This window comes from Ictidomys tridecemlineatus, chromosome 15, assembly GCF_052094955.1.
Source record: "Ictidomys tridecemlineatus isolate mIctTri1 chromosome 15, mIctTri1.hap1, whole genome shotgun sequence".
Lineage (NCBI taxonomy): Eukaryota > Metazoa > Chordata > Mammalia > Rodentia > Sciuridae > Ictidomys > Ictidomys tridecemlineatus.
Window position 1 is genome coordinate 42,984,928 of NC_135491.1, and position 27,429 is coordinate 43,012,356.

The 27,429-nt window shown below is 47.3% G+C and overlaps 2 protein-coding genes across 5 annotated transcripts in view; one reads left to right on the forward strand and one right to left on the reverse strand.

Moving 5' to 3' along the window:
• The first annotated feature begins 1,149 nt into the window (after nucleotides 1–1,149).
• Cdh5 (cadherin 5) lies at nucleotides 1,150–27,372 on the forward strand. The gene is made up of 11 exons (XM_005318259.4): nucleotides 1,150–1,353; nucleotides 9,883–10,171; nucleotides 11,071–11,187; nucleotides 12,443–12,607; nucleotides 13,492–13,679; nucleotides 14,757–15,007; nucleotides 19,045–19,187; nucleotides 20,262–20,386; nucleotides 20,744–20,852; nucleotides 22,859–23,104; nucleotides 25,271–27,372. The coding sequence occupies exons 1-11, from the start codon at nucleotides 1,150–1,152 to the stop codon at nucleotides 25,786–25,788; spliced, it is 2,355 nt and encodes a 784-aa protein (XP_005318316.2). The 3' UTR covers nucleotides 25,789–27,372.
• LOC120888163 (uncharacterized) overlaps nucleotides 1,179–27,429 on the reverse strand; it is a 42,115-nt gene continuing 15,864 nt past the window's right edge. For 2 of the 4 annotated variants that reach the window (XM_078032431.1, XM_078032428.1), the window contains one exon: nucleotides 1,179–7,538. In XM_078032431.1, the coding sequence (XP_077888557.1) occupies nucleotides 1,330–3,768 (2,439 nt within the window). In that variant the 5' untranslated portion in view covers nucleotides 3,769–7,538 and the 3' untranslated portion in view covers nucleotides 1,179–1,329. Of the gene's footprint in view, nucleotides 7,539–11,009; nucleotides 11,108–27,429 lie in introns of those variants that run through there. The other 2 variants (XM_078032430.1, XM_078032429.1) reach the window with 2 other exon arrangements.

Genomic DNA, 27,429 nt, shown 5'->3' on the forward strand with positions numbered 1-27,429 from the left:
TTTCTGAAATTCAGGTAGAGGACAGGCCTTGATCTCTGGGTGACATGGGTCACCATATTCCTGGCCCATGGGGTTGCCCTCAAGAGTGTACAACCTGCAAAACTGCACAGGGCTTGCATTTCAAAGTGCTTAGCTTAGTATTTGTCTGTCTCAAAAATTCTTCGTAACTTTCGAAGGAAGGACCCACATTTCTATTTTGCACGGGGTCTGCCAATTACAAATCCATGAAGCAGGACTCTCAAGCCCCCACATGCCAAGCCTTGCTTTTATGACAGATCCTCAGGAGACTACCTCCTGTGCCTCCTAGAGTGAGGTGCCAACCTCTGAGTTCAAACATTGGTGTTTTCCTGGGGACCTTCTGAGACAGCAGCAGAGCAAACCTACCAAACGGCATACTGGCCGGGAGGGCATGTTTGTTCACAGGAATCTTAAAATCCCACCCCATAGCAGCTTTGGGACAGGAAAAACAGTCTGAGCTTTTGAGACAGATAGAGTCAGTTCCAGTCCTGTCTCTCCTCCTTACAGTCTGGGTGATCTCAGGAAGTTACTAAACCTCTCTGATTATGAGCTTATCTGTAAGATGAAGATCACAATTATTCCAACCTCGAGGGATATTAGGAAGATTACATGAGTTAACATACATAACAGCTCCTGGAACAAAGTCAGACAAATACCATGTTCTCAATAAAGGTTGGTGGTGGAGGTCAGAAGCCTGGCTCTGTTCTCAGCCCCGCTGCTGATGCCTACATGGACTTCACCTCCTCATGACTGACCTTCCTCATTGGTAAAATGGCGACTGCCCAAATGCCTCCTGGGTGGAGCTCGTGGAACTGTGATTAACATCAGCATCTCCCCCTCCTTCAGGACCTCCAGCAGCCTCTGAGGCTCCCCATACCCCTCGCATCTGCTTCCATCTTAGCCCATGTACATGCATGCACTAGGAATCATTTCTGTGTCTGCCTTCTCCTCCCAGATTCCCAGCTCCCCTGGGTCAGGAACAGGGTCTGATTCCTGTCTGCAGAGTGACGGATGAAGGCATGAACAGATAAAGGGAGCTCATTTCTCTACGGGAACTACTCAGACCCTAGGATAATGGCCATGTCCTGATGGTGTCTCTCCTCTTTCCCTAGACTGGCTCCTCCCCAGGGGATGCAGAGGCTCACGATGCTGGTGACTGCTTTGGGTGCCTACCTAGGCCTGCTGGTGACAGCAGCTGTGGCAGGCTCTAACCCTACCCAACCGGACACTCCTGGCATTCTGCCCATTCACCAGCGCCAGAAAAGAGCCTGGATTTGGAACCAGATGCACATTGAGGAAGAGAAAAACTCCTCATTGCCCCACCATGTGGGCAAGGTAAGGCTCAGGCTCCATGGGAGGAGAAGCCATCTGCAGCTGGCCCAGAGCAATGGTCCTGGTGGCAGAGATGGTAATAGACACCAGGGTAGTTGTAGGAGTGGGGGCAATAGTTGTGAGGGTGATGGCAATAGAATTGGAGCTGGGGGAGGTGGTAGAACTGGTAGTGGTAGTAGTGGTGGCAATGGTGATTGTGGTGCTCGGGAGTGTGGTGGTAGTGGTGCTAAGAAAGGAGAAATGGTAACAGATGCTGGTAGTTATATCAAAGAGGAAGGTGAGGAAAGTAATGGTGGTACTGGTGGAGGTGGTGGTAGTGATGGTGATGGTGCTGGTGGTAATGGTGGTGTTAATGGTAATGATGCTGGTGACAATGGTGGTGATGGTGGCAGGAGCAGTGAAGGGGAAGGTGAGGGAGGTAATGGTGGGGGTGAGGGAGGGGGTTGTTATAATGGTGGCACTGATGGTAGTGGTGGTAATGGTGGTGATGATGATGGTTATGGTGGTGGTGATGGTGGTTGTGGTGGTAGTAATGGTGATGGTGGCAGCGACAGCAAAGGAGACAGTAAGGGAGGTAATGGTGGTTGTAGTGACAGTGATGTTAGTGGTTGTAATGGTGGTGCTGATGGTGGTGGTGGTGGTCATGGTGGTGGTGGTGGTGGTGATTATGATGGTGGTGGTGGTGATGGTGGTGGTGGTGATGGTGGTGGTAATGGTTATGCTGATGGTGGTGGTGGTAATGGTGGTAGTGATAATAGTGGTGGTAATGGTTGTGCTGATGGTGGTGGTGGTAAGGGTGATGGTGGTGGTAATGGTGGTAGTGATAATGGTGGTGATGATGGTGGTAATGGTGGTAAAGGTAATGGTAATGGTGGTGATGATGATAATGGTGACAAAGGTCATAATGGTGGTAGTGGTAATGGTCCTGGTGGTGATAATGGTGATGGTAGTGGTGGTGGTGGTGGTGGTTATGGTGATGGTGGTGGTAATGGTGGTGGTGGTAATGGTTATGCTGATGATGGTGGTGGTAATGGTGGTAGTGATAATGGTGGTGGTAATGGTGCTGGTGGTGGTAATGGTGATGGTGGCAGTGGTGGTGGTGGTAATGGCAATGGTAGTGGTAATGGTAGTGCTGGTAGTGGTAATGGTGGTGGTGATGGTAATGGTAATGGTGATGGTGGTGATGGTGATAATGGTGGTGGTGGTGATAATGGTGCTGGTGATGTTTGTGGTGGTGGTAGTGGTGGTGGTGGTAATGGTGATGGTGGTGGTAATGGTATTGATGGTGGTAATAGTGATGGTGGAGGTGGTGATAATCATGCTGGTGGTGGTAATAGTGGTGGTGGTGGTAATAGTAATAGTGGTGGTGGTGGTAATTGTGCTGATGGTGGTGGTGGTATTGGTATTGGTGATGGTGGTAGTATTGGAGGTGGTGGTGGTAATAGTAACAGAGGTCATAATGGTGGTAGTGATGGTAATAGTGATGGTGGTGGTGGTGATAATGGTGGAGAGGGTGGTAATAGTGGTGGTGGTGATAATGATAATGGTGGTGGTGGTGGTGGTGATATTGGTGGTGGTGGTGGTGATGGTGGTAGTGATAATGGTGATGGTAATGGTGGTAATGGTGGTGGTGATGGTGATAATGGTGACAGAGGTCATAATGGTGGCAGAAATCATAATGGTGGTGGTGGTAATGGTAGTGGTGATGATGGTAGTGATGGTGGTTATGGTGGTGGTGGTGGTAATTGTGCTGATGGTGGTGGTGGTAATGGTGATGGTGGTAGTAATGGTGGTGATGATAGTGGTGGTAGTGGTGGTGGTGATGGTGGTAAAGGTGGTGGTGGTGGTGATGGTGATGGTGATAATGGTGATGGTGGTGGTGGTGGTAATGGTGATAGTGGTAGTAATGGTGGTGATGATAGTGGTGTTAAAGGTGATAGTGGTGGTGATGGTGGTAATAATGGTGGTGATGATAGTGGTGGTAATGGTGGTGGTGGTGGTAATGGTGATGGTGGTAGTAATGGTGGTGATGATATTGGTGGTAATGGTGATGGTGGTAAAGGTGGTGGTGGTGGTGGTGATGGTGGTAATGGTGATAGTGGTAGTAATGGTGGTGATGATATTGGTGGTAATGGTGGTGGTGATGGTGGTAAAGATGGTGGTGGTGGTGGTGGTGATGGTGGTAATGATGACGGTGGTAGTAATGGTGGTGATGATAGTGGTGGTAATGGTGGTGGTGATGGTGGTAAAGGTGGTGGTGGTGGTGGTGATGGTGGTAATGGTGATGGTGGTAGTAATGGTGGTGATGATAGTGGTGGTAATTGTGGTGGTGATGGTGGTAAAAGTGGTGGTGGTGATAATTATGCTGGTAATGGTTGTGCTAATGATGGTGATGATGGTGGTAACTGTGGTAGTCATTGTAGTGGTGATGGTGGTAGTGATGGTCGTAATGGTGGTGGTGGTGGTGGCAGTAACAGTGAAAGAAAAAGTGAGGGAGATAATGGTGGCAATGGTAATAGTGGTGGTGGTAGTAACAGTAAAAGAGAATGTGAGGGAGGTGGTGATGGTGATGGTAGTAGGGGTAATAGTATTAGTGGTAGGGGTAATAGGGGTGATGGTGGCAGTGACAGTGAAGAGGAAGGTGGGGAAAGGAATACTGGCGGTGATAATGGTGATGGTGGTAAGAGTGAAGGGGAAGGTGAGGGAGGTAATGGTGGAGGTAGTGAAAGTGGTTGTTGTGATGATAGTAGTGCTAATGGTGGTGGTGGTGGTGGTGGTAATGGAGAAGGTAGTGGTGCTAGTGATGGGGAAGGTAAGAGAGAATTATGATTTGAATCTTGAGTGTGTGATATGCTAATGCCTTTGTCCTCAGCCTGTGGCACCATTGGGAGTGGTGGAAACTTCAGGAGGTGGAAACAAATGAAAGGAAGTTATGTCATTGGGGTGGTGTCCGTTAGGAGGATATTAGGACTTCTCTCTTTGCTTCCCAGTTGCCATGAAGTGAGTAGCTTTGATCCATCATTGACTCCTTACCATTTGTCACAGGCCAAGCAATGTAACCAAGCAACTTTTATTTACCCTGTGCCACTGTATCTTGGAAGTATGTATCTTGTTTTCTTGTTTGTTTTTTGTTTGTTTGTTTGTTTGTTTTAAAGGTGCTCACAGCTAGAGGTTGCCTTGAGTCTCTGAGAAGACTTTGGACTTGAACTTTTTGAACAATGATGCAACTGTTGAAACTTTGGGGACTCTTGGAAATAGACTAAATGCATTTTGAATTATTAGATGGGCATGAGCCCTTAAGGGTTGGGGTAGAATGTTATGGTTTGGATCTTAGGAGATGGGGACTTGTGGAAAGAATTTAAACCCCCAGGGTGACGAAAGGGATATTGGTACTCTGGCCCCTCCTCTTTCTTGGCTTCCCAGATTCCATGAGAGACCCAGAACCCCACCACACCCTTCCACCATGATGCTCTATCTTGCCACACTCCCAAAGCAACAGGGCCAAGCAGCCATGGGCTGAAACTTTTCTGCCTTCTAAGTTTTTTATATCAGGTATTTTGTCATCACATGGAAATCTGACTAAACAGGAAGGTGATGGTGGTAGTAAAGGTGTACTGGTGATTGTTCTGGTGGTAATAGTGTTGGTAATGCTGATGATAATAGAGATGGTGAAGGGGAAGTGAGGAAGGTGATAGTGGTAGAGACGGTAGTGATGACTGAGGCACTGGTGGGAATAGAGAAGGGGAAATTGAGGGTGATGTTGGGGGTGGTGATTAAAGAGGTAGTATGGTGGTATAGTGGTGGTGGCGGTGGTGGTGATGGTGGTATTATTATTGGCAGTGACAATGGTGATAATAGGGACTGTAATACAGAAGGTGATAATAGTGGTGATCATGGAAGTATTAGGGTAGTAATGGAGGTGGCCATGACAATGAAGGGGAGGTAAGGGAAGTAATGACAGTGTGAGGATTGGTGATGGTGGAGGTGATAGTGGTTGTGGGGGTGATGTTGGTAGTGATGGTAATGATGGTGATGGTGAAGAAGGAGGTGATAATGGAGGAATAGTACTAGAAGTGGCAGTGTCAACAATGGTGGTGGTGGTGAATACTATGGCTCATTTTCTCTAAGACCTTGCTTTACAGACCAGATTTCACTAACAAAAGTGCCATCCATGCTCAGGCTAAGGAACCCAGCCTGGCCTAGGGGATTTGGGCTTATGGTAGAACCAGCCATGGCCACTATTAAGTGTTCCCATTTGAGAGATCAGGAGGAGACTGAGCAGCCTTCAACAAAACGGTGCTGGTTACAGGGTTAATCATTCAGGCTATAGTTGCCAATCCTGGTCAAGGCCTTTGATTCACACAGCTCCCCCAAAGCAGGACACGTATCACAAGGTGCCTACCCAAGCCTGACCTCCAGGGCAGAGCCTACGGCTCTGATCCTTACTTTGTCCTCCTATAAGATGTGACCATCCCAAGCCCATTTTCTGAGAGCTTGATGCCAACCTGAGTGACTGCTGAATTGTCTCACCATATCCATTTGTCACAGACCTCAAAACTATCCACTCTAATTCAAAGTCATGGCACACATGATGGGATTTCACACAAAAGTCGATGGCCTAGGTGTTTTGAGAGTTTTCTGTGAGGAAGAACACTTCTGAGTGCATTAAAATCTCACCTTGCCAACTTCTTGGAATCTACCTATCAACTGCAAGAGAGAATAGTAGGTCAAATGTCCTGGGAAAAGGACAGACAGCTCCAAGCACTGGACTGAGTAATGGAAAGAGCAGTAAAACAAAGACAGATAAAGATAGATGGGGCTCAACTCTCATGGAGATGGTGGTCTAGAGCAGGGATCCTGTGGGTCAAATCTGGCCCCCTGCCTGGACTTGCAAACACAGTTTGATTGAAAAACGATCACATCCTCTTATTTACAAGTTGGCTGCTTTCCTGCTCCAATAGCAGAGTTGAATAGTTGTGACAAAGGCCATGTGGCCCACAAAGCCGAAAATATTTACCTTCTGACCCTTAACAGAAAGAGTTGACCCACCCTGGTCTAGAGGAACAGCTGATCTGCCAATGGTAATGATGGAAGCTCACTGGTGATGGAGAAACAGGCTGAAAAGGGACTTTGGATGATCAGGCCCAGTATGACCATGACACTGGAAATGCTCCCACAGACAAAGGAAGGGGCTAGGGACAACTGGAGGCTCTCCACGGCCACGGCCAGCTGAGCCCATGGCTCTTCTGTCTCTCCTGAAGGGCTGACTGGGAGAAGTAAATCGTACAGCATGGCCCATCCGAGGGGAGACCCAGGCCCAGGTTCACATAATAAGACCAGCACAGAGCCCTCGGAGAACCTGGGGCTCCTGACTCCCAACACCAATGTGAACCCTGTGTCATAGAGGGAAATGTCATCAACCCACCTACATCCTTCCGAGCCGAATAACTGTGCCATGAATCATCTTCTGAGGAGAAGGACTGGCCCCAAGGAAAATCTGTGCAGTGAGTCAGGGAGAGTCAGAGGAAAGTGGGGGCCACCTGCATCATGCCAGCCCTTGCCAGGACAACTGTTGGGGGCTCGCCCAGAGGTCTGCAAACAACAGGAAGAGCGTCAAGACTGAGAGCTTGATGCCAATCTGAGTGACTGCATCAAGTCACTGGACACCTGGCATGAGACCAAAGGGCAGAGTGTTGGGGACAGAGGAGCCACGTGTGGTCCCCATGCTGGGAGGAAACCAAGGTGCTTGGGAGAGGGAAGCACAGGGCTTCAGGGACCACCTCCTGGCTCCCAGCTCCCAAGGACGTAATCCCAAGGAAGGAAGTCCCTGTGTATCGAGGTCAGAGCCTGAAGCCTTTGTTTACAGAGCTGGGTGGACAATGGGAGTGAACTCTGAGCAGTCTCTGCACCCACAAACCTGGGTAGGCATGATCTGTGCTATTGAGATGTTCCATCAAAATACAGTGATGTCAGAAACGGTGTCTCCCCAAAACCTGTTCCCCCAGCCTAACCATAGGAAAACCATCAGACTGATCCCAGTAGAAGGCCATCCTGTGACATTCCTGATTGGAACTCTTCAAAACCGTCAACGTCTACCAAATACAACGAATGTCCGAGAAACCATCACAGCCAAAAAGAGCTCCGAGAAACACCATGACCAAATGTGGCGCAGTATCCTCAACAGGATCCTGAAACAGAAAAAGGACATTGGGTTAAAAACCAAGGCGATCTAAATAAATTATTAGCTCTAGTTCATAATCGTGTGTCAGTATTGGTTCCTTTATTATGAACTGTCCCACATTCACCTAAGATGTTGAGAACAGGGGCCGAGGGGAGCAGCTGACTGGAGTTCTAGAGAATAGCTTCTCCCTTTTCCTGGAAATCTGAAAAACTGTTTCAAAAACTGAAAACTATTTAAGAAAAATTCGGAGGAAGGAAACAGAAATTTGCATGCACACGAAATCTCACGCATCCTTCTAATCCCCAGCTGACTTGTTCCTCCTTCCTGTCTGCTGGGTCCTCGGGCATCCACCAGGGACCCAGTTTGAAGACTGCCATCTTATCCTAACCTGAGCAACTCCCTCAGAGCCCCAGACGGTCCCCTCTCCTTGAGTCCCCACTGTCACAAGACCCTGGTTACAGAGCTCAGAGGAGGCTTCTTGCCCTCTCCAGCTGTTCGCCATGTCCTAGCTCCTGGACCTTAGGAACCTGCCCAGGGACCCACGTGCCCCTGCCCACCCCAGCCCTGCTCCAGGATGGTGGCCGTCACCTGCTGCTGCAGCCTCCCCCTCCCACTGCCCACCTGAGGGAAAGGGTCCTCTCTCCCTATCTGCACTCCATCACCTTCCAGACTCTTCTCTATACACTGCCATCTGGCTTCTCAGCCCACTGCCAGATGTCACTGCTCTCACCAAGGACTTCAGTGACTACACAGCTGGTAAATGCTAGGGACACCTTGAAGACCTCATGGGATTGGACCACACCTTCTTGAATCTCCCTCTTCTCTCCTGAGGCCCCACAAGCTCTCTTCCTGATGAGTCTTCCTCAGACACATTCCAAGGCCCTTGCTCCATCTGACCCTTAAGGGCTGTCCTTCCTTGGAGTTCCAATCCCTGAGGATTTGAGCCTCAGCCCTGAGAGCCAGCATAGGTTTGTGTTATCCCTATGTGCCTACGTAGGGCCTGACACCTTGTAGCCATCCAATTTTATATTTTTTTTAACATTTAAATTTAAATTCTATTTTCTAGACTTTCCTAACATCCCAGAAGAGCACCATTTTACGTGCATACGTACCACCTAGTCTTGTGGTCCTGATTTTCTCTAAGATTCTAAAAATGAAATATTCAGCACTTCTGAACTTCTAATAATATTCTTTAATTTGCAGATGTATCGTTAATAATAACTGTCATTTATTGAGAGCTCTGTTCTGTGCAAGATACTTGACCCACACTATTCTCCAATCAAATTCTTGGTAGACTAACAGCACGTGTGATAAGAAAAATGGCTCAATGGTTTAAGGGGTGCAGGAAATCCTGAATTTAACAAAGTTCATGGGAGTTCTTTTCTCCAGGACTGGACATTGAAAACCCCCAAGGAGAGAACTTTTTATGTGCCATTCCAAAATTGAATTCACTGGGGATCAGTGGAGGGCTGATAACTATTTGAAACTGGCTCTTCAGAGGAAATGGACCCAATTGTATAGCATTTGCCAATTTCCGTGGTGTAAAAGCTTTCAGCAAAGTGATTTAGTTACCAACACGATACCACAGAAAACAGAGTTGGGAGAAGGCCTACGTGGACGTGTCTTTTCTCAGTATTCCCACCATGCTCGTACAACACACACACCTAATCTCGAGAACATACTAAAATAATGAGGAAGTGATCAATTCTGAGTGTTTGTGGTCTTTATTTTGAATATGATTTATTTAATGGTAAGTCTATAAGATTTCATTTTTTAACAATGGCTGTGTTTAACAGTCGGCTCACAAATATTTCTGAACATTTAAGCTGATGCTCAAAAGTCATGGGCAAAGGAGGAGGTTTCCCGGGACTCACTTTCAAAAAGAGTGCTCTACTCACAAGGGCAAGTCAACCTCAGAAGCAGCAGCAGCCACATTTTACAGATGAGGTCATCCCAAGTCATTGAGGCTAGGTGCCTTCTAAGGGGCAAAAGTACTCTTTGTCTTCTAATTCACCAAATTCTTTCACTCAAAAAGCTACCTCCTAAGCCCCAGCTGTGCCCTCAGCACCATTTTGGTGATTGGGCTCTGCCTGGCTGAGAATAACCAGTAGTGGAGGTTCTTGTTAAAAACCTCAGTGTCACAGTTAGGATCTCTGACCAGCACCTACATACACACATGAATACACACACATGTGTGCACATGAGCACATACCTGCACACATACTTACTCACATGCAGATGCCTACGTGTGCATGCTCCTGTGTGCACACACTCTGTACATGCACACACATGTGTACATATACCCCGCCACCACTGCTCCCCGCCCCAGCTCATATTCTGTTCCTTCCTAGATCAAATCTAGCGTGAATCGCAAGAACACCAAGTATGTGCTCCAAGGAGACTCCGCTGGCAAGGTCTTCCGAGTCGATGCAGAGACAGGGGACGTGTATGCTTTTGAGAGACTGGACCGGGAGAAAGTCACCGAATACCAGCTCACAGCCCTCATTGTAGACAAGGAAACCAACAAAAACCTGGAACCTCCTTCCAGCTTCACTATCAAAGTTCATGATGTAAATGACAACTGGCCTGTGTTCACGCACCGGTTGTTCAACGCATCTGTGCCTGAGATGTCAGCTGTGGGTACGTGCCCAATCTGTCTCTCTCCCTCCTTCCTCCCTCCTCCCCAGGCTGAGGCTCCTGTCATATCAGCCATTTCACTGTCATGATCAGGATGAAGTGGGTTCAGGGCAGGAGTTATAATTGTCAATTAATATGATTTGAAAAAAATTGATCCTTAAAGGCTACACTATGACCTGGCCCCAGCCTGAGTTCTGATCAGTCACAGACTGAGCCCTGGCCATCAGAGACACACGTATGTCTCACTACTCTTTGGAATACATACTACCCACTGCCTCTGAACCCCAGGACTGACACACCAAGAGTGTGTGACAGGCTCTGTCACCAAACTAAGAAGAATCATCTCTAGGGGTTATGTAGGAGCGGAGGTGGGGGACAGAGACCTGGACCCAAAGTGTGTCACCAGCCTAAGAAGGTCACTACTCCTTCCTCAGTCCTATCCGAGTGTCCAGAAGGTGCCAGGAAAGAGCTTTCCTCTCTACCCACTCAGTCCGGGATCCCCAATCAGAGCCCTGGGGACAGAACTTCCTGTTAAGTGTGAGGTCCCTGAAATTCAAGGGGATGAGAAATGTGTCACCACTCCTTTGTGTGCATTCCCAGTCCCTTGTTCTCACTTTTTTTTCAGGAGAGGGAGAAGCAGCCGTGGCTCTCCTGGGCTTTTCTCCTGACCCTGATTTCTCCCCTCAAGGCACAAACACCTGTGCTCTTGGCCCCCTCCAGGTTGGCCTGAGTGGGTCCCACCACTGCAGCCCTTTGTCCTCAGGCTCCTCATAAAACAAAGCAGGCCCCCCCCTCTCGGCCCATGGGGACAGAGGAACAACAGAATCACATCTGCCCTCACCCAGGAATGGAGAGAGGGGCCATTGTCATGAGACAGAAACCCCCGAATTCTCTCTCCACAGGAACCTCGGTCACGCGTGTGACGGCAGTGGATGCAGATGACCCCACGGTGTCAGACCATGCCACCATCACGTACCAAGTCCTGAAGGGGGAAGAGTATTTTGCCATCGATAATTCTGGTCTGTGTGATTAACCCTCCCGGGCAGGCACCAGCTTGGGGGAGTAGGGGACATGAATGTTCTGGGTACAGATACTGAGGGAAGTCCAGCCTGACGTGTGTCGACAACTACTAAACAGCACTGTCCCATGGAATTGATTGATAGCCCGCAGAAAGATAAAGTAGAGATGGTTTATGGGAGCAGGAAGCAAATAGGTACCCAAGACATGGGCTCAAACCCAGGGGACCTCGGGATCTTGGTACCCAAGCAGTGAGCAAGAAGCAGCAGAGAGTGCTGGTTAACAGTCCTTTGGACAGCTTCAAATAGATCTGACCTGCGTTCCATACTCAGCTACTTCCCTTCTCTAGAGACCTTGGATAAGACTACTAATCTCTGGAAGTCTTACTCCCCTCATCCAGAAAATAGGACTGCTCATCATCACCTGTGATAGCCGCAAAGCTGGAGTTAGATAAATCTAGGGAGAGCAGAGCCACATAGCGTTTCATGAATTTTTAAAAGAAAAAAGCTTTAGACAAATTTAATTTAACAGAGTTAAATTGAGGGGAAAAAAATTCACAAATCAGGCAATCCCAGAATCAAAATAGGATTGGAGAAACTCCAGGTCTGGATAACATTTATGGACAAAGAAAGGAAAGTAATATTCAGAAAACAGAAGTGAGGCCCAGAAAAAGCTAGACTGGTTACAGCTCAAGCATTTGAACATCTGGCAGCCTGGGATTGACCGAAGCACATTTAGGTTTCAATTCATTTACATGCTAAGTTAGATTGCATTTCGGTTACATAAGGACCTAAATATGCAAGTACAGAGGAATTCTCAGGTCAAACCTAGTTTGATTTAACAGATAAAAAAAAAAAAAAGTAAAGACTGAATCTTGGGAGCAAGAAGGCCAGTTGTTTGGGCTGCTCCAGTGTCTTTCAGAGTAATAACAAATACATAGCAGACACCAGCACTGCCCTATGCTGTACCAAGGCAGACATCATTAATCCATCACAGAACGCTTCCACATTGAGCCTGCATGTGGCCTCATGGTATTTCTCAACACAATGCTCCAGCTGGTTAGACCAATATTAGACCATCCTGTTTGGTCATTTTTAATGGAGCAAGGGGTAGGACACAAAACAGTAGCCTGTAGACACGTAGTTCTCATCCTGGCTGAACAGTGGAATCACCTATAGGTTCTCTATGTACAGCCCAGACATCTGTATTTTCTCAGAGTTCCTCCAGTAACATGACTCTTGGGGCTACTTTTTGCAGGACTCATTTTCACCACAATCAAAAACTTGGACCGAGAGAAGCAGGCCAGGTACGAGATCGTGGTAGAGGCCCGAGATGCCCAGGGCCTCCATGGAGAATCAGGCACAGCCACGGTGCTAATCACTCTGCAAGACGTCAATGACAACTTCCCCATCTTCACTCAGAGTGAGCCCCTCCCTAGAGCCCTATGTGTGTGTGGGGAGGTGGGGGGTAGATACTCAGTGACTTGGGAACTCTGAGGGAGGTGTCCCAAATTCCTCTACCTCTCCCGCAACCCCAGGTGGGCCTAAGACCCAGAGAAGATGTTGGGGTGCAAGCTGGGTCCTGCTCCACACTCCCAAGGCTGTCCAGCTGCTGCTGGTGATGGTCTCCTCATAGACCAAAGGGAAATCACAGGCCCTGCTAGATGTGATCACTGTGCGTAGGGTCCCATTAGGACATAGGAGCAATTTCACTCAGATCCCATAGGCTCAGGAGAATCCAGACCCTGAGACTCGGCCCCAGCTAGAAAATCCCCATGAGCCAGTCAGCAGGGATCTACAGCTGGGGTTGAGCCTTACCCCACCTAAAACTGAATCCTGCCCCAAAAAATATCTTCCAAGAGCCTGTCCCGTGTCCTTGGTGGGTCTGGGCAAGAGAGTCGGTTGGCTGTACTCATTGTATCCTTCAGTGCTAATGTAAATCAGAGGCTCAGCCAGCTACAGAACCAGCCAGTTCTGCAGTGACCTTGTTTTGTGTGGCATGAGCTCCCTGAAGGCACAGCATATCTCTCTTATCAACTAATAGGTCCCTAGCAAAGTGCCTGGCATGTAGTCAGTGCTCAATAACCATGTGATGGATGGACAGAGGGATGGACAAATGGATGAATCAACAGATAGAATAGACCCCTTTGCCTTAAGATCCCAAATCTAAGGAGTATTATTATTCTCATCATCATTATTTTATTGTGTCCATTTTCTGGATCAAAATATGGTAGGATGATATGAAAGAGCACTAACCTCATCCATCTCATTAATCCAATGCCTTTTGGGGTATTCTATTTGCATCAGGCAAGTACACCTTTACGGTGCCTGAAGACATCCGTGTGGGCAGCCCTCTGGGCTTTCTATCTGTTCATGACCCAGACGAGCCTCAGAACAGGATGACCAAGTACAGCATCGTGCAGGGCGAATACAGGGACACCTTCACCATCGAGACGGATCCCACCCGCAACGAGGGCATCATCAAACCCATGAAGGTTTGTGGGTCTGCAGCCACAGCCTCAGACGTAGGGCTTGGGGCTTGTAGTGGCCATAGGATCTACCCTAGGCCAGAGACCATTAAGGACAATGTTCTGGATCAGCTCAGAACTGGCTATGGGCCTGGGAAGACTGGAGCAAGGATTTGGGTGTGTTGCTTATTCAAAGAAAGTGATTCTAGGAAGCCCTGGGAGCAATTTCAGGTGAAAAGAAGGAAGCTAATACTCAGCTCATTCATGAGCAGGTGGGCAAATGGGGCCCCATCCCATGGAGGGCATCTGGGGGACAGTAAGATCGCATCTCAGAGTTGCAGCAGGGGGTGGGAGTGGGGATATGTATATACCAGGTGTTGACAGAGCACTGCTCTGACACTCTGTGTTCTTCCCTGTGTGCTGGCCAGTAGAAAGTCATCAGCATGCATGGGAACAGCGAGTGCATGAGGACACAAGTGGCCATGGACAGTAGCTGCTAATGTCAGACTAAGTATGGAAGAGGAGGGAGAGGTCCTGTCAGGGGGCTAAAAGTGCCTCCAGAATGGCCATGCAGAGGACCGGGGGTCCTGAGCCTGAGTTCTTCTATGGCCAAGCCCCGCATTGGAGATCAGAGACCCAGGGGGAGACAACCAGCCTCCCGGGTCAACAAAGCTCTCAGCAAGTGGGGAAGAAAGACCTACAAACAGAAAAGTACAGCCACTGTGTTTATCGCTACACAGCAACAGAAGGCAGAGAGCACTACCAGTTAGGAGGGCTTCCAAGAGGGCCTCTGATTACCTTCTCACAGCTGCTTGAGGGATAACAAGCACAAGGGAAGCCTTTGGAGCAAAGGCTCAAGCCACTAGTCTGTGATCCTCTTAAGAGCAGAGTACTTACTGGGAACAGGGCCAGGGTTGGGGGGTGTGGCCCGAGACTGCTGAAATGAGGTACAGAGCAGCTGGAAACAGACACTAGACCTGGCCAGTCTTGATGACCCTGGAAATGTCACTGGTCTGGGCTCTAGTGCCAAACAGTTGTCATTTTAGTCCTACCTTGCAGGATGCTTGGCTCAGAGCGGCGTTACCATATTTTTCCCTCACGCAGCCCCTGGACTATGAACTCATCAGGCAGTACGTGTTCACCATCGAGGCCACGGACCCCACCATCAACCTCCGGTACCTGAGTGGCATCTCCGTCAGCAACAAAGCCCGTGTCATCATCAACATCACAGACGTGGACGAGCCCCCCGTCTTCCAGCAACACTTCTACCACTTCCAGCTGCGGGAAAACCAGAAGAAACCTCTGATCGGCTCCGTGATGGCTGTAGATCCCGATGAGGCCCGGCGCAGCATTGGGTAAGGGGCAGTGGGCGTGTTGATGATGATGACGGTGACAGTCCTAGCACTGATGTTCGTGTGGCTGCTGGTTGAGACCAAGAATCAGAGAGGAAACCTGGCTTCCCCCTGCACTAGTATGGGAAGTGGAAGAATCAGGGCCAGTGGCCCAAGCCTTTCCACCAACACCTCCAGCCTGCTGGGCTCCCACCCTCCCAGGTAACCCCCATGGTCCAAGCCGACCTCCCTCTGTTTGATCTCTCTTTGGCCTTGAAGGGCCTGTCCTTTGGACCACAAGTCCACCTAAGAGACCCGCCAGTAAAAGAGCAGCCAGTCAGGTAACATACCTGAAGCCCCTTCACCAAACATGTTTTGCTAAATTTGTCTCCCAAAAATGACACAAGTAAAGACATGTTTCTTTCACACACTGAAACAGTACAAAGGTCTGTAAAGAAAACTGATAACTCCCACAGCCAGACAGCTCATGTTAAGTGGCTTGTAGTGAAGCAGAAAGGAGGGGGACGGGAGCCACAGGGAAGATGAACCCTCTCAGAGCACATGCCCAGTGATCCACCTCCTCCAGCCCTGCCCACCTACCTTTCCTTATGGTCATACAGATACATAGACGGATTTATACTGAATTTGCTGTTGTTTGTGTTTTTTAAAAATTTTTTGGATGGTGTCATGTCCTGTTCATTGGCACTTTCTGTCTTACCTGCCTTTCTGTTCCTATAACTGAATACCTCAGACGTGAGTGATTTATGAAGAACGGAGGTTGGTTCACAGTTCTGGAGATAGAGAAGTTCAAGAACGCGGCATCTGGTGGGGACCTTGCTGCATCATAGCATGGCAGAGGGCTTTCCTGGCAAGACAGAGCAGGCTTCCAGCCTAGCTCTCTCTTCCTCTTTCTTTAAAGCCACTAATGCCCCTCATGGGGACCCCACCTTCCTGACCTCATCCAATCCTAATTACTTCCCAAAAGTCCTATCTCCAAATGCCATTAACATATGAATTGGGGGATCAGGTTTCCAACACATGAACGTGTGGGGAATGTGTTCAAACCAAAGTACTTGCTAAACTCTATCCCAACTAGACGTCTTTCCTCCACCCTCTGGAACGAGCGATGTGATATTTGATAGTAAGTATAACTTCAGTCCAATCTTATTTTATTCTACCTGGGTAGCCAGCAATGCCAGCACCATTTTTTTTAAAATGTCATTATTTCCCCAGCATGGTGGGACACTAAATTCTTATGTAGACTTGAATCTCTTTCTGGATTCTCTACAATTCTGTGGTACTCTGTTTTATAGTGGAAGCTTTTGCTAAATTTTAGTATGTGTAAGGCCAGTCTCTCCCCCATTGTTTCTTTTTAATTTTATACAATTTTTATCCATTCTGAAATGTTCATCCTTCCATATGAACTTTAAAATCCTTTAGCTAGTTTTTAAAAACATTTGAATTCCAATAAGACTTATGTTTATGAATCAGTTTTGGAAGAGCTAATGTTTCTGTGGTATTAGGCCTTCTTATCAAGGATAAAACAAGTCTCCACATTTTGGTTACATCTCACAAATTTGGGGACGACTTCTTCTTTGCCATTCTATTCTACAGTCCGTAATTACACTTTTTGTTACTCCTTTGATCCATAGGTTTATTTAAGACATTGACTTGGATTGTTTTTATTTACAAGTGGTAGGGTGGTTTTGTTTTGTTTTTGGTTTTGGGGGGGTTTTTTGTTGGTTTTTTTTTTTTTTTGGACTTGTTTTAGTTTGTTTTGTGATGTAATTGTTTTAGTCAGCTTCAAGTCCCTGTGACCAAAAGACCTAACAAGAACAACTTAGAGGAGGAAAAGTTTATTTTGGCTCACTGTTTCAGAGGCTCAGTTCATGATCAGCTGACTCCAAAGCTCTGGGCCTGAAGTGAGTTGTGACATCATGGCGGAAGGGTTTGGAGGGGGAAAACAGCTCTCAGGACATGAGAGCCAGGAAGCAGAAGAGAGGGGGACAGGAGCCACAAGGAAGATGAACCCTTCCAGAGCATGTCCCCAGTGATCCAGTTCCTCCAGCCCTGGCCACCTGCCTACAGTTACCACCCAATCAGCCCATTCAAACTAGGGTGAACTGATTAGGTTACAAGTCCCATCATCTACTCATTTCTCCTCTGAATATTCCTGTGTTAACAGAAGCTTTGGGGGGACACCTCATAACCAAACCATAACAACAGTGATAACAATGGTACTCATGCCTATTTTCTCTAAAACATCAAAGCTTTTGCTTTGTGCCTTTTAATTTTTCTATTCAGCTTACTAAGATTTACGACCATTTTACCTTCATTATGGCTTGTAACTTCTGTGCTATGAAACTACCCAATTTGTTCTGCTTGAATATTTGGCCTTTGGTTCCATGCTGCCTAACGTTGAGTTTGTTGGTTTGGTTTGTTTTCGTGTTGTTTCTATTGGCCTGATGTAAATTTTCCATCCTTTACTTTTAACTTTTCTAGGTCATTTGACATTAAGTTGTCTCTTGAAAGGAGAATGCACGTGGCTTTGCTCTTTCATCTAAACTGACACACTTTGTGTTCAACCTATTTACGTTTTTTACCATAAGTGATATGTTTGATCTTAATTCTTTTAGTTCTTGTTTAACACTTCCCAATTCTCAAATGTAATGGTGTTGTTTCTTGTCCTTCAACCTTGCTATAAATCTATTTATCTCCCCCTCCTAGATATTTGGGTGGAATATATCCATTTTTACTTCTACCTATCAGATTCACTTCTATGTATAAAATTTTAAATGTTTTCCTGGATTTATATTTTCTAGTTAAAACAATACACACACACACACACACACACACACACACACTCACACACACCATTGCATTCGTATGTATGAAAAAGAAATCAACAGCTTTATTCTAATTCCTCCTAAGCCAGGTTTTTACTTCCTGTTGAGACATTTCTTGGAGTAAGTTTTCAAAAACAAATTTCAGGACCCATTATTGTGGGTGATATACTTCCTAAGTTCTTGCATATTTACAGAAAAACTTATGGTTTTTTTCTTCTTATTTTAGTATCACCTGGGTGTGCTTATATAATCCTCAGATAATAAACACTTTCCTTCAAAAAGACTATCAATGTTTTCTCCCACTTAATTTTATGGGGGCATCCAGGGTGAGTCTTATTTCTCTTTATTAATAAGGAATTCATTTTTTTTTCCTGAGAGTCTGTCCTCTTTTTCGAAGTTTCTTCACACAGCCTTGAAATTCAAAAGTCCCATCAAGATATGCCTAATTAAACACTCCTGATATCAATGGCATCTATGAATCTATGGTCTCCAGTTTTTCTTCAGATCAGGAAAGTTTTCTTTTATTATATTTTTGTTATTTCTTCTGTTCCGTTTGTTCTGGGATCTTTCTCAGTCATAGCAACTATTTTTATACATATGATATGTATATTGACATATATACATACATGTACACACACATACACACATATTCATATCTTTCTAACTTCCTGATTTCTGGGAGAACTTTTCCATTTTTTATTTCACAAATTTTATCTTCTTTGCTACTTCTTATCTCTTTCAGCTTCTTTTCTATTTTTTTCCTGACTCTTTCCCTCCTATCTTTTCATCGATCATACACACATCTGTGATCTGGTTGATTAGAGTGTCACCTGCTCAGCTCTAGAGGGCTACTGATAGTCTCAGGTACCCCAGCACCCTTCAGATCAGACATGGTCTCAATCTCCTGAATCCCTCTATGTTGTATGCTCACTGCTCTGGGTGGTAGAAAACAACCAGAACTCTGAGATACAAGGATGGAGAAGGATGTGGGGATAGCTTCTGAAGGGCCTCCTATGTCATGCTGAGGAATTTGGACTCAACAAAAAAATAATGGAGGGCTGTGACTCAGTGGTAGCACACTTGCCTGGCATATGTGAGGCACTGGGTTCAATTCTCAACACCACGTATAAATAAATAAAATAAGGGTCTATCAACAACAAAAAAAAAAATTTAAAAAAAATAATGGAAAGCCATGAAACTCTTTCCCCTGGACAGATACGCCATCCGCAGGACCAGTGACAAAGGCCAGTTCTTCCGCATAACCAAACAGGGGCACATTTTCAATGAGAAAGAAGTGGACAGAGAAACCTACCCCTGGTATAACCTGACTGTGGAGGCCAAAGAACTGGATTCTAGTGGTGAGTGTCCCATCTCCAGAGGTTTCCCCCAGCCCCGGGCTCTTCTCTTTTTCCCTTGTTCTTTCAAAGCTGGTATCATCTGTCATTTGGGGTCTGTAGAGGTATTACAAGCTCCTTGCAAAGCATCCCTGGCTGGGATGCTATCAAGCTTCCATGGCTGAGTGTGGTCCTCGGGCCAGCTGTATCGATGTCACCTGGGACCTTGCTGGCAGTGTAGAATCTCAGGCCTCACCCCAGACTGAATCAGAATCTCATGTGTACAACAGAGTTTGAGAAGTACTGTTATAAAAACAGGCTAAGTAGATGTCTCAGTGATGAGCATCACCTGCCAAACATAGAGTTTCTCGGACTCCGCTCTCGATGTTCTGGTGCAGTGATCAGAGACGGGGCCAAGGGTGAGCATGTAACAAGAACCACGTGGTGATTCTTATCATCAAGGACATTTGGTAAACTCTTTTTTTTGTAGGGGAGGAAAACAGTATTAGCACCAGTTAATGGGTTTAATTCAAAACCTGAAGCAGTTTTCAACTCAAGATTGTTAGATTCTCCAAAAACTGTATGACTTCTGACAAATGGAGGTTCAGCATGACCTGTATGAGAAAATCACAACCACCCTCAAGGGGAAGGATAGATATTCCTGCTAAACCCAGGTCCCCCTGGTCCCAATAATATAATAATAATAATTATATTATTCAAATAATAATTCACCCCCAGAGAGGGGGTGAATTATTATTTGAATAATAACAATTACTTATTAAATTACAGGATTTTAATGAATTATGTTTCTTACTCTATTTTAATGAATTATGTTACTTACTCTAATTATTGATTTTGTTGTTAAACTTTTTTTAGAGGCACTTAGGCTGCTTACCTTTTTGATTTTTTATAAGTAATCCTTCAGCGAACTTCCTCTTGTGCAAAGAGTTACCGGCCACCTCCTCCACACTTCTTCCATCCAGAATGCTACCCCTATGGAGCCCTCTTCCTGAAAAAGAGTGGCTTCCCCTCTTTTTCCATCCCCCAGGGGTTGGCATCAGCTGAGCCCACTTTGGTGACCAATCCTCTCCCCTGCAGGGGTCTCCACAGGTAAAGAATCCATCGTGCAGGTCCACATTGAAGTTTTAGATGAGAATGACAACGCTCCGATGTTCGCCCAGCCCTATGAGCCCAAAGTGTGTGAGAATGTGGCCGTGGGCAAGGTGAGTCTGGGTTGGGCGGAGGGTGAGGCAGTGCCCCCTGGAGGCCGGCTGAGGGGCAGGCAGCCAGCTGCAGTTCCACTGAGTTTCCTGCACTCTGTAACAACAGCTCTGAGGGAAAGTAATACCATCCCCATTTTCCAAATGAGAAACTGAGCCTCAGTCAATGTCTGAAGTGTAGATGAAGAGCCGGGGTCAGGGGTCAAGGACAGTGGAGGAAAGAGTGGCTTTGTGGAGACCATGTAGGTCAGGGTTGCAGGTGAGAGGCAGCCATGCTCAGGTCTAAACCCAAAGTCTCCATGCCTGAACCCCAGGCCACTCCAAAACCACACTGACCATCCCCCATCTCCCATACTCCAGCTGGTTGTGCAGATCTCTGCAATAGACAAGGACATAACTCCACGGAACGTCAAGTTCAAATACGCCCTGAGTACTGAGGACAGCAACTTCACCCTCACGGATAATCATGGTGAGCAACACAGCAATCAGCAGGCTTGTGACAGGGTCCGGAATGGGGTTATTTGAGTTCTTGAGGCACCAGAGTCGAGGACTAAGCCAGAAAATGGGGGCAGTCCCCCCACAGGGATTTTTATGTTACAGGATATTTTGTACCATTTCCACTATATAAATCATACAGTGGTCAGAGCCGCCTTGACCAAACTGCCACATCCACATAATTTGCCATTCCCCTCCAAGATGCTCTGGTCAAGAGGCATACAGAATAGAGAAAGGGGTGCAGGCAGCTAGGTCCATTCACGAATGAGTCAAATAACCCCTCTCCACACCCGGGGGGGTCTCTGTGCCTCAGAAAGATTTCAAATCGCTCTACCACATGGAGCTTTGAGATCTCTCCCAAACAGTCAAAACTGTGAAGCTTTCAATCCCAAGAATATCATGAATTTTGTTTTAATTCAGTTACAATGACTACTTACCATCAGGTGGCCCCTAAACAGGATCCAGTCCACCAATCTCAGCACAGCACAGCACATCTGACCCACCAATCAAAACCCAGAGGTCAGCCACTACAAGGTCAGTAGTGGCTGATCAGAGCTTCTGATGGATGTGCACTTACTGCAACGATGATGCTGAGTTGACTTAATTCTAGTCAAAAGTGCAAAGGTCTTCATGACCTTATCTGCAACTTCCTCAGAAAAAAAAAATAGAGGAAATCCTTCTAAGGTTTAAATAAAGCAATCCTTCACCCAGGATCTTCAGGGGAGGTGACCTCTGCCGTTCCTTATTGAGAAGCCTGTGAGGACCCCTATATTGAAACAGCTCACTGACATCCCCTGTCAGTGAGGAGCAGACCCAGAGATCAGCCACAGACCTGTCTTAAGAAGCCTCCTGAGGGATGAGAAGGGGATTATGTGTTGACAATTAATGACACACCATTCAACACTTGGCTCTCTTTCATAAGAAGTAATGTGGCAAAAATACCATTCCTAGTGTCTACCTCAAATGCACCTGGGTAGGGCCTGCCATGGGGTAGAAGTTTAAATGCCACCCTAAAGACACATGCAACCAGAAGGTAAGATCCTATGGATCTCAGGTTCAATTACACATGAACGTCCTAAATGTCAATATCCCTCATTTCTCCCACAAAGTGCCAATGGCATATCATTTATTTTTGATTTAGACTTAAGACTTCAATGTAATTATGAATAATGAAATGTAATTGCCTTGCATTTGAAAAGCATTGACTTTCAACTGGTTTCCTGAGCATATCCACCTTGTTTGATTTAGTAAACCCTCTGACCATTGGCATCACACTTGCCAGGAACAAGAGAGAGAGAGAGAGAATGAGAATGAATGTGTGTGTGTGTGTGTGTGTGTGTGTGTGTGTGTGTGTGTGTGTAAGCTCCCTGGGAGATTCTTATGTACAGGAAAACCAGTGGAGCTAGGAGGGGAAGCCAATATTTAGACAAAGCATATTCCTAGTTGTAAACTGGCCAGAGAACCCTCAATGGCAAATGCAATCATCCTCTCTCACTGCTTCGGATCAGGATATCGTTTTTGCTATTGTAAATCTCCTCTATAACAAAGGATTCTCTAAGATGGCAGACATGGGTCTAGGAGTTAGCCCAATGCTAAAAGACTTTTTAAAACTTTACTTTTCCTGATTGCTGTGGAAGCCTGAAGCAACACAGTAATTAGTTGAGCCAAAGAGAAAGTCCCCTGCTCTTGGAAAGGGGTTTGGAGATAAAGAAGGGGACTGGCACATCAGTTGCCCACAGGATTTTAAATTCCAGATGAACCACTCTTCTCAGCTGGGACCATGCAACTGACCAAAATATCCCCTCTAGGAAGGAACAGGCCTGTGGTCCAATGGCTGGAAATGAGACAGGGAGACACTGGGCAGAGGAGCAGCCCAGGCAGCAGGGGGCTAGTGCAGTTGAGGAGGGCTCCCGTGTTCCATCATGCAAGGGGGTGGACTCTCCTAAAAACAGCCTCATTCTATCACCTTGGTGTTTCCAGATAACACAGCCAATGTCACAGTCAAATATGGGCAGTTTGACCGGGAACGTGCCAAGATGCATTACCTGCCCATACTTATCTCGGACAATGGGAACCCGAGCCTGACCAGCACCAACATGCTGTCCATAGCCGTGTGCAAGTGCAACGAGTGGGGAGAGTTCACCTTTTGTGAGGAGGCGGCTGCCCAGATGGGCGTCAGCATCCAGGCTCTAGTAGCCATCTTCCTCTGCATCCTCACCATCACAGGTCAGTGCCCAGGGTGTGGGGAGGAAACACTGAGGGGGCTTCACAGAAGCCAGGCATCCAGGTTCAGTCCTGCATCCAGCCCACAAGGAAGCCTGGGCCAGTGCACCACCCTGGGCCTCAAGTTTCCATGTGCAGAATACTGGGATGCTGAGTTCCACCCACCTGGGTACTAAGGTGGGAGGACAGCACAAGGAAGAGGGGAGGGTGGGGCAGGGCTCAAGACCCCTCCCCACTCTTTAAGCCAACTCCTTTTCAAAGTAGCTTGGACCTGGATGTAGCTCAGTGGTAGGGCACTTGCCTAGAATGTGTGAGGCCCCAGGTTCAATCCCCAGCACCAAAAAGTAAATAAAAATAAAAATCTCTATTTACACATTCACTCATTCAACATATACATTTTGGGCACTTATTGTGTGCCAAGCACTATTCTTAGAATTTATTTACATAAAACTTATTTTAATTTTAAAAAATTTTAAAAAGTTCTAAAATGGAACATTTGAAAACCTCCAGATTGTCACTGGAGATTTTCTTTCCTTTTATAGAATTTCTCCTCGAACTTTGATATTTATCTGTTTTTTGGTTTTGGTTTTGGTTTTTTTGTTTTGGTTTAGTTTTTGTTTTTTGTTTTCTAGTTTTTGTTTTTTTGTTTTGTTTTGTTTTTTGTTTTGTTGGTTTGGGGCTCATAAGTTTCAGGAGTTTGCCTTAGTTTGGGTTCCCCAGAAGCAGGAAGCAAACCCTGGGCCAAGGATTTGGGTGCAAGTAGTTTATTTGGAGACCTCATAAACAGGAGAGGGATTGGAGTAGAAAGGAAGACAGTCCATAAAGGACCAGTTGTCACAGAAATTACCCATGGCCATAAGCTTTGTCCCACTGAAGGAATAGAAAGCAGCATGGAGTTCCCTTAGCACCCTTCCACAGAAGATGGGGAAAGTGATGCCAGTCACTGAGTGCTCCTCCCAAGGGGATAAATCCTCCTATACTTCACCTGCCATCAGATGAGCCCAGGGTCAGTCCTACAAGAAGCCAGTGGGGGATCAGGTCAGCTTTGCACCACAATGACAAGGACTAGGATGCTGTGGGGGCACCATGGTATATGCTTCAGGCCTTTCCTGATAGTGGCTCCTCTGGGTGTGCCCCACCCCTGGCTTCCATGGTACACAGTCCAGACCCAGATTCTCCCTCAAATAATGCTTAATAATAAGAACAAAGTGGCATTTCCACCATCTATAAAATTGCATTCAGCCTCATAACCACCCTCCCCAAATATAAGCAGAGCAGAAAAAAAAATCATCATTTCCATTTTACAGACAAGAAAAATGATGTCTCCCAGGACATCCAACTTCCCTTATGTATAGAAGAGCTTGTGAAGTAACTCAAGGGGAGCAGGACAGAGCCCAGGGTGATGACCTGACTTAATTTTAGGAACTCCCTGTACCATAAGGTCCACCCCCTTCTCAGGGATCTTAGACACTGATAAGGCCACACCCCTCAGAGTTTCCACCAGGGTGGAGATCCACAGGACTCGAGGTGGGTCGCTCAGCCTCCATGAGATCAGTTTTCTTGACTATAAAATAGAAATAGCAATTCCTACGTGAAGTGAGATCATATGAGAACGTGCCCAATATAGTCCCAAGCATGTAGACAGTAGGTGCTCAATAGAGTGGTGGCTGCTGTGCAATGAGTATCACGTCCGCCAGCACCACCATTATCCATTATCATCATCACAGGCTCAACAAAATAATGACTCGGAAGGTTTGCACTCAAAATTCCAACCCTTTCCCCACTTCTGCCCCAACCTCCTGGCCCTTTGGAGATGACATGGAAATATTTGCCACCCAGGTATGAAGAGATAGGAAATGAGGATGCAGGTGAAAAGGACTGAGACAGGCAGAAGAGAATGAACAGGCTTCCTACTCTGTTCACACCACACCACCCACCGCCCTGTCAAGAGCATGGGGGAGGGAAGATGACTATCCCATGGGGTGGGGTGGAGCCCCCTGGTGCCTGGACCCAGCCAAACCTACATTGGCCCAGCCCTGGAGGTATCCCTGGGAGTCTGGGCTGGCCTTGGAATCTGCAGTGTGGAAGGAAGGAGCAGGTGAGTCGGGGTGGGGACACCAGGCGCTGAGTCTGGTCTGACGGCCCTCCGCTCCTCTTGCTGGCTGGCAGTGATCACCCTGCTCATCTTCCTGCGGAGGCGGCTCCGGAAGCAGGCCCGTGCTCACGGTAAGAGCGTGCCAGAGATCCACGAGCAGCTGGTCACTTACGACGAAGAGGGCGGCGGCGAGATGGACACCACCAGCTATGACGTGTCAGTGCTGAACTCGGTGCGCCACGGCGGGACCAAGCCCCCACGGCCCGCGCTGGACGCCCAGCCGGCCGTCTACACCCAGGTGCAGAAGCCACCACGGCTGGCTCCAGGAGGACACGGCGGGCCCGGGGAGATGGCCACCATGATCGAGGTGAAGAAGGACGAAGCGGACCAGGATGGCGGCGGGCCCCCCTACGACACGCTGCACATCTATGGCTATGAGGGCTCCGAGTCCATCGCCGAGTCGCTCAGCTCCCTCGGCACTGATTCCTCTGACTCAGATATTGATTACGACTTCCTCAATGACTGGGGTCCCAGGTTCAAGATGCTGGCGGAGCTCTACGGCTCCGACCCCCGCGAGCAGCTGGTGTATTAGAGGTCATAGCCCTCTGGTCCTGGGGACCCGAACCCACTGCATCCCAGGCCGTTCAGACACCAGGCACCAAGCCTTCCAAGTGTGGCCCTGACTTTCCAGTCCAGCACCCTCTCTGGTGGGCACCAAAGACCTCACCATCCCCAGGGTAGCAAACTCCAGGTCTCTGAAATATCTAGGAGTATATTTCAGTGATGGCTACCCCCAAATGCTGGGAAAGTCAGTTCTGGGCTTGGTCCCCAGACCACACATCGAACCCAAAGACTTATTCTGGCTCTGCAAAGCTGCCAAGCAAAGCATATCGAGCTCAATAGCTGGGAGGTCTTCCCTAGGGGTCCCTGGGGAAGTGGGCTGGTGAGATCCTGGTGACTGTCTGCCTGGTGACAGGCCTGGATGGCATGACCTATGGGATAAGACTCTCTGCAGCCCTGTTCCAAAGGAGACTAAGCCTGTCCATCATGCCTGCCCTCACAGCCTGCCTGCTGTGACTCCCTCATGCCTTCTTAGTGCCCCACCATTCCCCAGCCCCTCCCCAGGCCTGACAAGAGGAAAGAAGGGGCCACCTGGCAGCTCCTGACCTTGGATTGGGGTGACCTCACTGGCCTGCCACTCCAGTAACTGTGCTGTACAGAGCATTGACCCGGTCAGCCAAATTCAGGGAAGTGGCTTGTTAAACCTGAAGCAACTGTGAATTCATCCTGGAGAGACAGTGAAGACTAAGAGTGACAGATCACAGGGTGAGGGCCACCTCCATTTACCCCCCATCTCCGGAGGGCATCTGGTGTAGGTGATACCCCAACTTGACACTCATCCACACCCACCCAGGCTTGCCTGTGAGGGGGCAGATGTTTCTGCAGCCTACGAGCTCTCCCTGTCACTGCCTCAACAGGTCACACCGAGTTCCCCCTTTATTTTCTCCTTCTACTTATCTCTTGATTTAGAGGCAACCAAGATGTGGCCCTCAACAAGTCTGGCCAATGTCCAAACCCAAATGTGAGTGTATGACAGAGCCATGCCATTTGCCTTTACGCTTCGTGGTTGCCACATCTCAGGGAACTGACCCCCAGGCACACCCTGCGGAAGGCGAGGCCCCTGCCCTGCCCGAGCTTGGCAGCACCTGTGCATTGCCCACTTTAAGCTGCGTGTGGAACTTTTCACTGCAAACATGCCTTGTGGAAGTGGCGTTCAGATGAGGAGAGGGACAAGGGAGGACACAAGCTGTCCAGCCCACCCTTCATCACAGATCAAGCCTCCTTCCCCTGCAAGGCCCCTCACACTGCCAGGCACTGTAGGTAACACTGTCGTCTTTTTAAACCAATGATTAATTTTTCATAATTATTTTACTAATAATACTTACAAGTTCGTAGCCCTCACAAACATATAGAATAGGGTTTTTGCATAATAAGCAGGTTGCTCTTTAGGTTAACAATTTTAATTCAGGATTTTTAGTTGAATAAACAATTCTTGTAACCTTCTATCCTCTGTATTTGTAGTAATTGCTCTACAGATAATGACTATATATTGGCCACACTGGTGAATGAGACGTACTGTATTTTTTTTTATACCTAAATAAAGAAAAATCTTGAATTTCTTCTTCTATTTCTAAAGCTGGGAGAGCTCATGTGAAACAAATACACGTGTGTA